The 14,010-nt window shown below is 37.4% G+C and overlaps 1 protein-coding gene and 1 long non-coding RNA gene across 3 annotated transcripts in view; both read right to left on the reverse strand.

The window, feature by feature from the left end:
- The window catches only part of LOC125778778 (uncharacterized), a 124,823-nt gene that overhangs the window by 32,523 nt on the left and 78,290 nt on the right, over nucleotides 1-14,010 (reverse strand). The gene's annotated exons all lie outside the window — the stretch shown is intronic.
- LOC105224719 (uncharacterized) lies at nucleotides 2,063-4,077 on the reverse strand. Of its 2 annotated transcripts, XM_049457969.1 has the most exons (3): nucleotides 3,921-4,077; nucleotides 2,836-3,859; nucleotides 2,063-2,796 (listed from the first exon to the last, which is right to left on the reverse strand). In XM_049457969.1, exons 1-3 carry the CDS (start codon nucleotides 3,933-3,935, stop codon nucleotides 2,252-2,254), a joined length of 1,584 nt encoding a protein of 527 aa, XP_049313926.1. In that variant the 5' UTR covers nucleotides 3,936-4,077; the 3' UTR covers nucleotides 2,063-2,251. The 2 variants fall into 2 exon arrangements, with proteins under 2 accessions (XP_049313926.1, XP_049313925.1); XM_049457968.1 differs by having other exon boundaries at nucleotides 2,063-3,859.

Consider the following 14,010-nt stretch of genomic DNA (forward strand, 5'->3'; position numbering starts at 1 on the left):
GACGAATTCCGTGAAGGTCGTCCAAAAACAGCCGTTGTGCCAGAAAACATCGATGCCGTACGTGAACTGATAATGTATGACCGTCATGTAACATACCTTCAGTTAGAGGCATGCCTATGCATTTCTCCCACCAGCATACATTCGATATTGCATGAACACCTGGCCGTAAAAAAGGTTTGTTCTCGTTGGATCCCGCACAATTTGACAATCGCTCAAAAAAAGGCTCGTGTGGATTGGGGTGAAGAAATGCTGAAAAAATACAATCGGGTTGCTTCAAAAGACGTTTATAAGATCGTCAACAGGTGACGAATTATGGATCTATGCGTATGAGCCCGAAACAAAACAGCAATCGACGGTGTGGGTCTTCCCCGACGAGCCAAATCCAACGAAAATTGTTCGTGGAAGAAGCACTTCGAAGCAAATGGTCGCCTGTTTCTTCGGCAAAACTGGTCATGTGGCGACTGTTCCGCTTGAGCAACGTAGGACGGTCAATTCTGAGTGGTACACCACCATTTGTTTGCCTGAAGTCTCGGAGAAATTCGAAAAAGGAACAAGAGAAGACGAATCATTGTGCACCATGACAATGCGAGCTCTCACACATCGGCTCAAACCAGTGCCTTTTTGACCGGCCAAACGTCGAATTGATGGGTCATCCGCCATACAGCCTGACTTGGCACCCAATGACTTCTTTTATTCCCACACATCAAGAAAATAATGCGTGGTCAACGATTTTCGTCGCCAGAAGATGCTGTTGAAGCATTCAAAAACCATGTGTCTCAATCGGAGTGGAAAAAGTGCTTCGAAAATTGGTTTTGAGCGCATGCAAAAGTGTATAAATCTTGATGGAGAATATTTTGAAAAACAATAAAACCATTTTCGTTAATAAATATTCCTATTTTCATTTTTAGGCCAGAAATATATATAGCAACCCTTGTAACGTCCTTACTGACAGACAGTCAGGCTCTATAGGTGATATGAGGCGAACAACATACATATGTACACATATAAATGTATTCAAGTCAAACTATCACTATTTGAATCGTAGCTGTTGCCATATTATGCTGCCATTTTATCCACTAAACTTAATGAGAATTATTGTAATGGCATTTAGGAAGCTTACATCATACAATTTGCCGTCATTGGTGAATGCATTAAGCTGTGACCTCGGAATATGCACAGAGAATGGCAAAGAAAAAAACTTCTAAATGCATAAAACTCCATTAAAAAGTATTTAAATAAATTGTAACTGTTCTCTATGGCACTGCAGACTTAAGAGTGGTTATGCAAAATATGCAGACACACATACATATGTACAGTAATGTGTAAAATATATGTTATGACAACCTTATATAAACTGTGGTCACTTTGCCTTTACTGCACACTTCACTATGCCCTTTCTCTGCACTAGTTTAATTCGCATTCCGCATCGCCATATGAATGCCACACGTTTAGTTGCCACAGATTGCAAATATTTTATGCAAATTGTCAACAATTGAGCTCGTTACAAGTGCAAGTTATTGCCAATGTCGATTTATTATTGTTGTTGCTAATAACAGTTCATTTATAGTATGGTAGTTGTTTTGTTAGTGGCGGAGGGTGTGGTTTGAAATATTAATTTATTTGCTCAACATCACTGGCCTCCAGTGAAAAAGCACTTAATTTTGCCAATAGGTGGGACAGTGGTCGACGTATACCTATGCGCTATAAAAAGCCATTACAGGTGTGGTTATACCCAAAATACTTCAACTACCCAAATAAAGTTATTGATAGGAGCTAAGTTTGGAAATTACTTCGGATGAATTTATTCGGTTTAGCCTCAGTGAGGTATTGGGAAGTATATATAATAACGAAAGGTTGGAAAAAATGATCAACAATTAAAATCAAGTCGAAACTATGCTGATACGTGGTTAAGTGCTTGTGAACATTATCATCGTGCTGTAGAGGTTTATCCACGGCGGAAAATGTTAAAAATAGATATTCGAAGAGAAGGTCTTCCAAATGTCAATTACACCTGCTCACAGAAATAATTTGGAAAACTGTTGCACAAAAATAATTTAAACGATTTTAGGGACGCAAATATTTAGTTACAATTTTATTGTGAAATCTTTTTATTCACTTGCAAGTACAAAATGACGACTAGACTTAAACTAGTGTAGTTGATGTCAAGTTAAAAATATAATATATTAGAATACACATCACATTTCCATTACTTTGAGCATTATACAGGGACTTGCTATAGAAAGTAGCTTTCTTAATGAAGATTTAGCCAAGGTAAGGCGGGTGCACCAAGACCACCAGCACCACCCGCGCCACCACCCCAAGCGTCTGCACCACTTGCACCTGAGCTACCAGCTCGACCATCAATGCCAGTGGCAGCACCAGCACCACCACCGCCACCACCACCAGCAGCGCCTCCGATACCAGCTGCGCCGCCGGCACCGCCACCTCCTGCTCCGCCATGTCCACTACCGCCTCCACCTCCACCACCGCCGCCACCGGCACCTGCAGCTATGGCAAGAAGACCAGCACTACCAGCTCCACCTCCGCCACCGCCACCGCCACCTGAAGAGAGACCACCAGCCCCACCGCCGCCACCGCCACCACCACCTGTTGCAAGACCACCAATTATTGCCAGACCACCAGAACTTCCAGCTCCGCCGCCACCACCAGCTATTGCTAGACCACCAGCTCCACCGCCGCCACCGGCACCACCAATACTGCCAGCCCCTCCAGCACCACCACCGCCACTAATACCATTAATAACGCTGGCTCCACCGGCACCACCGCCGCCACCAACTCCACCAATTCCGCTTGCACCGCCTCCGCCACCACCACCTCCAGCACCAATAATACCTCCGGCACCACCTCCACCACCACCACCGCCAGATGCACTGCTAACAATAAGATAGGGACCAGATCCACCCAAGACTACGTTTCCAGTACCACTAACGCCAGTAGCTCCACCTGCGCCAACAGCACCACCTTCACCACTTAACTCATCGACTACAATTGCGCCAGCGCCACCTGAGCCACCTAGTCCTCCAACTTCAATATCAGCACCTGCTACTGAGGCAGCTACACCTTCGGTTGCGATGGCACTGCCAGCAGCAGCTTTCCCACTTAGTCCTCCAATTCCAATAGCACTACCTGCTGCAGCTTCGACACCTAGGGCTCCAGCTGCACCACCGACGGCACTACTTCCATCACCAGCAGAACCAAGTACGCCTACTGCAGCACTTGTTCCGACACCTACAGTGCTGCTATCACCATTTGATCCGTCACTGGATCCATTACTTAAAGAACTATCTGCACCACCCGCTCCTTCGCCACCACCGCCAACAGCTGCTGAACTAATCACTGCTTCTGCAACTTCCGCACCTTCAGCACCAGCAACATTGACAGTACTAGCAACACTAACAGGTCCAGCAACACTCACAGGCCCAGTAACACTTACAGGTCCAGCAACACTTACAGGCCCAGCAACACTTACAGGCCCAGCAACACTTGCAGGCCCAGCAACACTTACTGGTCCAGCAACACTTGCAGGCCCAGCTACACTTACAGCTCCACCAACGGTGAGCAGAGCACCTGGAGAGCTGACTAAAGGTCCTTCAACAACACCGCCAGCCAATACTCCTGTAGTTATGACATTGGTTATACCTGCATCCTCGATGCTTGGCACATATTCGCCCTCCAAACCGGGCACTGGTTTGTATTGTCCATCATCTTCTGTTCGAACTACAGTCACCACAGTTGGTACAGAAAGCACCAAAGGTAGTTGATTCACACCCGTCAAGGGTACAATGCTGGCTCTATTTTGAGCAACGCACAACAAGGTAATTGCGGCTAAGGAAAGAACCTGCCAAAATTATATTTCATATTAATATTACTTCTTCAATTATTTGTGAAAAAGATCTCACCGTTGCCGTCCTCATCTTGGCTTTCTATTCAATTGATTTTCACCGCACTAAATCTGCATCCGTTGTCTTGAACTGAGTTGAGCACTATAACACAAAGTCTAACTGATCTCGCCGTTTTTATATCACAAAGCTCTATTTATGAAATATAATTGATTTATGCATGTAAGGGAAAACTAAACTAAACAAGAATTTTCTGCAATCCAGTTCTTTATTTGCAAACAATTAAAGAACTAGTCTAGCGTGGCACGAGCTCGGGCGTTGTACCCAACGCACAGAAGAGAACAATAGGTCCGATCGTAAATCTTGTAATTAAGCTATCATATATTATCCAAAGCGATTGATTTGTCATTAGACAAATCAACAGGGTGAACTACAAGTCACTTTAAATTCAAATCGGCAGCTGTTTCAAGATTCCGCGTTGGGTTTTTCGCTCCTACACTATTGAAGCTCACTGGTTTCAGCCAGTAATCCTGCTCCCGGAATTTTCAAGATTAAATTCCAGGAGAAGTGACTCCAATTGGCCATTTTAATTCATCAATAAGCCCTTTTGTATTGTAATATTTTACAAAAAAGTTCACCTAAGTAACCTAGGAGAAAAGATTTTAGCGAGTAAGCCAGGATGGTGTTTGAGAAACTTTCCTTTGAAATACTTTACAGGAAAGTTTTCGTTAGTATCCTGGGATGTTTCTAGAATTATACGTAAGAAATACAGAACATTTCTTGGCCTCAGCTGGTATCCACGATATAAAAAATATGCTTTGAAACCACCCTGTATATCTCTAACTACATCCAACTAAATAATTAAAAGTGTTGCTTTGTAATTGTGCACTGGGTTCAGTAATAAAAACTTCTTACAATTTAAATAACAAAGGTTCAAGTTTGCCAGAGTGCGGCTTGGATTTGCATTTAATCAATGAAATGCCAGAAGTGACACCCTCGCCCGTTTCTAGTAGCATAAATTACCTTTAATTGCAACCAGTCACCTAACATGGTGTGAATAAGTTGGCTCGTGCATAGAAGAAATCGCAAAAAGCACAGCAGCAGTCCAATTAGATATGGAACTCATTAATAATATTACAGAGCGCTTATTTTTAGTGTACGAGGGGACTGTGATAAGTCCGTCTCTTACAATTGGCTTAGATTATAAAATCATATATGTACCGGCAAAGCCTTGTCTCTTCTTCATTGTCTTGTAGGCTTTGGTTTTGTACATTAAAATCAGTATTATTAGAGTTCGCAAATTTAAAGGCATACATATGCATATTAATATTTAGACTTTCAGAGACTTGATTTCTAGTAACTAATTATAAATGCAAACCTGTTTTACAATGTAGATATATTTTAGGCGTTTTAAACTACAATCTCTCCGATGATTTTTGTTTCAACTATAGATGAATTTATGACAAAGTTTCCGCATTTCCGCATGAAGTCGTGTATTTTGCGTTAAAATGGCATCCTCTTATATTATTTAAGTATATTCCAGGCGTTTTTAACGGCAGTCCCTCCTTGTTTTTTAATTGAACTACAGATGAACTCCGCCACGAAAAATAAAGTCGTGCCTCTCTTGCGAAGATCCTACTTACTAATGAAGACAAATATTTGAAATCACTTTCAGCAAATATCTTTGTAAGACTCATAAAATGCTGGGTATCCTCTTCTTTAGCTTCCACTGAATTATCAAACGTCTCTGCTAGCTACAAATTTCTTGTAAACAAATAAGGTATTGAAATATTACTCTCATATCACGGTTGTCTTAACGCATAATAGGAAATTATTGAAATGTAACTATAGAAATATTTTATAAATATGTCTACTTATTCATTTAATATAGATTGCTGACGCCTAGTAAATTAAATAATTATCTATTCTCAGTTCAAAACAAGGTCATGTAAGTGTTTTACAAAGTCAACAAAGTTTGAGGGAAAATTTAAGTTTGCCACGAAATGCGTAACAGGCAGAAGGAAGATCGTATAAAATGTATGCATTAATGATCAGTGTGACCATGCGATTCAATTAGGCACATGCGTGTTTCCATCCGTTCAACTGTCCATACATAAGTATACTATATATGGAAACTTGTCCCTCAGATTTCGAGATAGCGGTCTGAAATGCACACGTACTTTTCTCCTAAGATGCTGCTCATTTGCGGAAAAGCTGATATCAGACAATTATAGAATACATCGGATAATCATAGTGTATAGCGTATGGTAACTGAACGATAAAATTATAGTTCTTGTATGAAAAACTTTTTTTATTTAAAAGGATACCGTCACAAAATTTGGTATAAATTACGAGCCAAAGCAACGATATCTTCGAATATTCGACATTTCTTTTTAGTCTTGACTACTACAGAATACAACTGCTATATACACTGGGGTTCTTGAAAGGAACCTTTTTGATTTGTAAAAAGTACTTTTGTTAGAGCTTCGGTGAAACCAAAGCTAATGTTTATTTTTTTCCGCAATACCAATACCAGTACTATCACCAGTTCCAAATCACAACTGAGGTCAGGATCTTTAATCTTTGTATTTGTAAAGAAGAAGATAATGTTATGGTACATCTATAACACTTGTGTGGGTTCTACAAAGGTTCCAAGTCAGCTTAAGTTAACTGAAACCTTAATATAATATCTGCCAAAGCTCCATATGAGAAGAGAGCCAATAGCGCAGATCATTCACGAAAGTTCTAGTTGTTCTCGTACTACTCAGTATTTTTATTTTGTTTTGAAGATAATACTTACATACTTCTTAAAGTAGTTAGATGGTCTAGGTTTAATATAAACAACAACTAAGCATCCGATGTCGATGGTCAGACCATTTTTTTTTGATTTGCTCTAAAACTTGAATACAAAACCACAAGCACAGAAAAGTGGCGAGTTAAATATGTTTAGTACTATTAACAACATTAATTATACTCTCGCAACAAAGTTGCTAAAGAGAGTATTATAGTTTTGTTCACATAACGGTTGTTTGTAAGTCCTAAAACTAAAAGAGTCAGATATAGGGTTATATATACCAAAGTTGTAACTTGAGTAAAAATTGAGATATCATGATGAAACTTGGTACACGTATTTCTTGGATCCATAAGAAGGTTAAGTTCGAAGATGGGCAAAATCGGCTCACTGCCACGCCCACAAAATGGTGGAAACCGAAAACTTATAAAACGTCATAACTAAGCCGTAAATAAAGATATTAAAGTGAAATTTGGCACAAAGGATCGCATTAGGAAGAGGCATATTTGGACGTAATTTTTTTGGAAAATTGGGCGTGCCCCGCCCCCTACTAAGTTTTTTGTACATATCTCGAATACTACTATAGCTATGTCAACCAAACTCCATAGGGTTCCTTCAGGCATTTCCATATACAGTTCAAAAATGGAAGAAGTCGGATAATAACCACGCCCACCTCCCATACAAAGGTTATGTTGAAAATCACTAAAAGTGCGTTAACCGACTAAAAAAAAACGTCAGAAACACTAAATTTTCCCGAAGAAATGGCAGAAGGAAGTTGCACCCAGACTTTTTGTAAAAATTGAAAATGGGCGTGGCGTCACCCACTTATGGACCAAAAACCATATCTCAGGAACTACTCCACCGATTTCAATGAAATTCGGTATATAATATTTTCTTAACACCCTGATGATACGTACGAAATATGGGTGAAATCGGTTCACAACCACGCCTTCTTCCAATATAACGCTATTTTGAATTCCATCTGATGCCTTCTCTGTATAATATATACATTAGGAACCAATGATGATAGCGGAATAAAACTTTACACAAATACGGTATTTGAGCTGAGGTATCTCTTGTGGAAAAATTGTCGTGATCGGACTATAACTTTTCAAGGTCCCTGATATCGAACACGAAGAACTCAGTGCCTAACTTCTTAAAGTAGTTAGATGGTCTAGGTTTAATATAAACAACAACTAAGCATCCGATGTCGATGGTCAGACCATTTTTTTTTGATTTGCTCTAAAACTTGAATACAAACTAGGGATCTATCACCACAAGCACAGAAAAGTGGCGGTTTTAACATTATGTTTAGTACTATTAACAACATTTATATTTCTTTGTAAAGTTAAACAACAAGCAATAGATTATCTCGCTTGCAGTGTTTAAGGAAATTATAGTTAATTCCAAATAACTACATCTTGGCAAATTTCAACAGTAAACTGAAGTTTATGAGAAATATAGAGAACATAATAATTCTAAAAAAAAACATTTTTTTTATAAATATTTTTTCGAAGAAATTTACTAAATAAAAATTGATAGAATACATTTTTTAAAACATTTTCCTTTAGTTTTAATATTTTAATGTGGTAGTTGTGTTGATGGTAAGTTAAAGATTTTTTTATATACATACATAAATGCTCATGCAGGTCTAAGAGCGTTAATATTGTTTAAGGCGAGTTTATAACGAGTAGAACGAGAAGAGTTTTTGTATGCAAAATTTAAAGAGTAAGACCAAACTAGGCAAACAACTAGAGTTTTTTGCATATTTTGATGTTTTTATTTGTATTTTTTTCATTATTGCTTTCAGGAATTTTTGGTAAAACTTCATATTTTATAAACCGTATATAATATATAAAACATTAAAAGCAAAATCTTCATTTTCAGCTAAAAATTCATATAAGCGTTTCGCTCGTGTTTAAAGCATTTCATTCGAGTTAGTTTGTTGTGTTTCTTTCTCTCCGTTTTTTTCGGAAATTCATTTCCGCTATCACATGACACTGTCAAGCATCGATTTCAACATGTTTGTTCATTAGCAAGGACAACATTTTCGACACTCAAATGGTGAGCCACACTTTTTAAGTGCAACTAATAAATTTCAGCAAAAAATTGTGTTTTATTAAATTGCAAGAAAAACTGATAGACATTAAAAAAAATATATATTTTTGCAATATTTGCACAACTGGCTGATTATTTGACAAATTTTTTGCCCAAGTATGCGATTAAACAGCAATATCAGCAATTTTGTATGTTGAGGCGAAGGAATTTGTAATGAAAAAAATATGTTAATATGTAAATAAATGAAAAATTTAATATAAAATTTCAATTGCGTTTAGACTATTGATGCCGCAATTGAGCCATAGAATGCCATGCAATAAAAGTGCTATATTAAAAGGCATTTTAGAGTTAAATAAATTGTGATTTTTAGATAGCTGTGTAGAATAACTTTAACTATTTTCATTCAGCAAAAGTATGCATAAAAAACTTTCTAATACAATTTTTTTTATAACAAAAATTTAAACAATGCTTCAATGTGCTATTTATTTACTAAAAATATTTTTTTTTTATTGAAAGGAATTCAATACACATTTATTTATTCACAAAAATATTATTTTTGTTTGGAAAAAATTATTAAACTGTGAGATATAACAAATCTATATGACATATAATCATTCACAGCCACTTAAATGCACACGCATCTAAATAAAAAAATCATGAAAATCACAAAAAAACTTTATCAAACAAAAATTGAAAAAAGTAGCCAACAATAAACAGAAATTTTTTCTAGATACAATTTTTTAGTTGTATATTCTACGGTGTTGCAATGCTATCAGCTGCGGCAATAGTTTCAATGCTTAGTTAGCTGATTGCCCGGCGCCGACGAGATATTCATAGCAAGCAAGCAATATCTCATACATTGTACATATACACATACCTTCACATATATAATATTATATAACAAAACTACATTGTCCAGTGGACGTGCCCATAGTGCTAACTGCCCTGCCAAATGGCCAATTCAGGCGAGCTTTAGTGTACTGAAAAACGGAGCAGGGATGGAGGTAGGTAAGTATTATAGGTATGAATTGAAGCCCTCCTAGTATTTTATTTTTCAGAAAATGCCACTATGAGTATTGCAAATTCCCCGCGATTCCCTATATACCCCATAGCACTACACTCCTCTTTTTCGTTTCACAGCGCACATATGCAGTTATAGCTCCACTGGGACGTACTTTTGTGCTGTTGACCAGCAGCTAAAAAATTTGAAATACGAAAAGAAAAATCGCGAAAGAAATTGTCTAGTCAATTGTAGCAGTTAGTTTTTGTTTCTTTCGATTTTTTTTGGCGGCGCATTCAATGCCCGAATGTGACTCACTGACTGACTGGCTGGCTGGTGTCTGGTTTTAGTGATTGCAGTGTTGCATTCAATGCACTTCAAAATTGGCTGGAATTAATGTATGTATGTAAAAGCTGATGGAAACATACTATACATTCACATACTAGCTTTGATTTTAAAGGATTCTAGTAAAAACATTTTTCTATGAATTGCAGCGAAGCTAATTTTAAACTTCGAGAGAAGCAAGCCATAAAGAGTTACTTCTGTAGCAGAGCTTTTAGTGCTTCAGTCATGAGTACAGATTTTCAAAAGCCTTAAAACTTTTATGAAAGCTTTTTGTAAGAGCTGTTGTGGAAGCTTTCTGTGAGAGCTTTTGTGGAAGCTTTCTGTCAGAACTTTTGTGAAAGCTTTTAGGTTGCAAAACCTTGGTTATAAAGCAATACAGACTCCTGCTAGTTAAATTGTAAGTCAAATTCCTATTATAGAGGTTGATCTTTAAGCAGATCTTTTATTCAAGTAACTAAGAAAGGTGAAGAGGGATCTTGTATAAATTAGAGTGGTTCTTTGTGGTTATTCACAAAAGCTTTTAATCGAGCATTAGGTACTAATAGAGCCTATTAAATATTAGTTATCAGAACCACTTTTCAAGAGCAGTATTGCAACGAGTTTTTACCGAGTCGTTGAGAAACTTTCAGCATACCGGCGGGACTTTATCAATAAACAGAACTCTATTTTCATAAAGTTGGTAAAGGATAGAGTGAGAATACCCAAATGAAAGTGAAATGTGTCGGAATAAATATAATTTAAAAAAAGTAAATGTGGATTTTTCATTTATTTCTATTACCGTTAGTTTTCAAAATTATTTCGTTTTCATTCTATTTTTTTTCGGTTTTCCTTTGCCGCAATTTCTATGCTGCAGTATTTAATTACATTTTGGCTGCCTAAAATGCTTTGACTTGGCGTTAGTTAAAGAATTCATCAAAGAGATCTTCAAAGGCCTCTACTTTTGGCAAGCTCAAGCTCTGAATAGTGTTGCATTTTAACACCACAACAAATCCATTTGATACATTTGCTAGTTTTCCTCCCTTTTTTTTAGTCCTTGCAAAAACCGTACTCAAAGCCAAAGCAAATTTAATATACACAAAAGCTGTTGGCGAAGTTCAATTGCCTGACTAGCCGCCGAAGAGGTGACCGCTTGATAGAATTGTGAGATAGAGAGAATGCTTGAGCACATTTGTTGATGAATGCACTCAAACGGTGCGAGTGTGTTGGTTGCAATTTGCTTTTGAGTGATTATATGGGTGTGGGCGCAGCAAGTGATTGTTTATTTGACTGACCAGCTGATTGATTCACAGATTGATTGATTGATTGATTGAATACATTTCGAACTAACGCTCACTTTGACGAGTCGGTCGAAGGGAAGTTGTGGGAAGGAGTTAGCTACATTGATGATGAGTGGTATGAGCTGCATATACAGTTTGTGGTGGTACAGTAGGTGCCCATCTAAAATAAAAGAGATAAAACTGCTGGCTTGTTAGTCGGTTGGTTGAGTTAGTTTAATTGGTTGCTTTGTGCAATGGGTGTAAATTGGCTTTACGCTTGGCTTTGCAGTACGCTCGTATATATGTATGAGTATATAGGTTCCCGCTAAGCAATTGAATATATATCTATGTATGCCGTCATTTTGATGCGTTTTTCTATGCTGGCGGACACTTCCTTTCATTAAAAAGTGTCTTTTGATTTTTTTGTAATTTTCTTTGAGATATTACGGGTTTTTTAACGACATTTAACAAATCTAAATAAAGCCGCTTCACTTTAATTACTATTGTGGAACGAATTACATGTGCTTCTTCAACGAAATCACTAAAAAACTATAAAAATGGCAGCTTCGAAGCTAAGTATGTATAAGCAAGCGGTATTTAAAAAATTCTTTGCGTTTCCAACTACGGTTAGATTTTAGGACAAAATGATGCTACATCTAGGTTCAGCAAAAAATATTTTATGTAATGTTTATGTGAAAAAATGGAATTAAAATCTTTCAAAAAATGAAAGCTTTAAACAAATCAGTCCTATGGATGTTACAAACTACTGTTATTAGAGAAAGACAAACCAAACATTTTAAAACGCTTTCATTCATATGGATAAGAGGATAGTGTAAGTGTAAGTAAGTAAGTTTAAAATACCTCTTATGTTACAAGTTCATAAAGGCAGGGAACGTTAACGATCAGTTGATGTTTCAACGTTATAAGAATGATGATTATGAAGTCGAAGACCGGCATGGTGGTGGAAAGGAGAAGATTTTCGAAAATGCTGAATTGGAAGCATTACTCGACCAAGATGCATTTCAAACCCAAGAGGAATTGACCAAATCGTTGCAAGTGACACAGCAAGCCGTATCAAAACGCCTCAAAGCCATGAGGATGATTCTGAAACAAGGAAACTGGGTTCCTTACGACTTGATACCAAAAGAAGTCGAACGGGGCTTCTTTGCATGTGAACAGCTGCTTCAAAGGCACAACCGAAAGGGATTTTTACATCGCATTGTAACTAGCGATGAAAAATGGGTCCACTACGATAATCCTAAGCGAAGAAAGTCATGGGGAAAGCCTGGACATGCCTCCACGTCGACGGCAAAACCGAACATTCACGGCGCCAAGGTCATGCTCTGCATTTGGTGGGACCAGCTGGGGGTGATATATTATGAGCTGCTAAAGCCAAGTGAAACCATCACAGGAGATCGATACCGAACGCAATTGATGCATTGAGCCGAGCATTAAAAAAAACGACCACAGTACGAGGAAAAACACGATAAAATCATTCTCCAGCATGACAATGCTCCGTCTCACGTCGCAAAGGTGGTCAAAAAATATTTAGAGATGCTGAAATCGGAGATCTTACCCCACCCGCCGTATTCTCTAGACGTTGCTCCATCAGACTACCACTTGTTCCGATCGATGACACATGGTCTAGCTAACGAGCACTTCAGTTCTTATGAAAAAGTCAAAAATTGGATTGATACTTGGATCGACTCGAAAGATGAGAAGTTCTTTCGTCACGGAATACACATGCTGCCAGAAATATGGTCAATAGTAGTAGCTAGCGACGGCCAATATTTTGAATAACATTTTTGTAACCATTTTTATACAATAAAGCCTTAAATTTGCAAAAAAAAAAAACGGCAGAAACAAAGTTGTAGACCTAATACATATCAATTTTTTAATCAATTTTAGAATTATTTGCTATCGTATGCAAAAAATTGTCTCTCTAAACTTCTGAATTAAATTCGCCATCGAAAGTATACACCGAAATTGTATACTAGCCACGATTAAGATGATTTTGCTTAAAAAATATTTATAATTCAGATATTCCATATTATAGTTGCATTTACTTTGATCTCCGACAAAGATGGATCGCAAGCTAAATGACGGTTTTCAAGGAAAAATAAAATGCATATAGTTATTATCGTTCCAACGAGTAAAGAAATTGTTCTTTTATGAATTAACAAGTTGTTTGATTTCAACTTACTTTGATCACGTGAAAATCATCGTCCATACAATTATGCCAAAAAAATACCGCTATGCAACGACACGATACCTTAATTACTAATATTGGTTCGATAAAATTAAAAAATGTCGTGCTAATAAATTGACTAACAAATTCATATGCATGACAATTGATTGCATCTAATATAATAAATTTGTGGTGAGAACCACCATATAAGGTCGTACATGACAGCATTTTAATGTTTTGAAACAAGAAAATGAAAGTTTTGCAACAAAAAATTAATATTGAAATCGCAGTTGCATTAGCATAAGTTCATTTGACATTAGATTTCTTTGAGCGCTCATCATACAAAAAGTTTTGATGTGACTACCAGCCAAATTAGAGCAAATAGTAATATTCGTGTGTGTATCCCAGTGTTTGTGTATGTAGTTTTATGCCAACTTCTTTTACTTAATTTGCCTCAAATTTGCGGCAATTTTCCTCCAGACAATTGTTATGAACATAATGAAGCCTCTGCC

Source organism: Bactrocera dorsalis, chromosome 5, assembly GCF_023373825.1.
Source record: "Bactrocera dorsalis isolate Fly_Bdor chromosome 5, ASM2337382v1, whole genome shotgun sequence".
In the NCBI taxonomy this organism is placed as follows: Eukaryota; Metazoa; Arthropoda; class Insecta; order Diptera; family Tephritidae; genus Bactrocera; species Bactrocera dorsalis.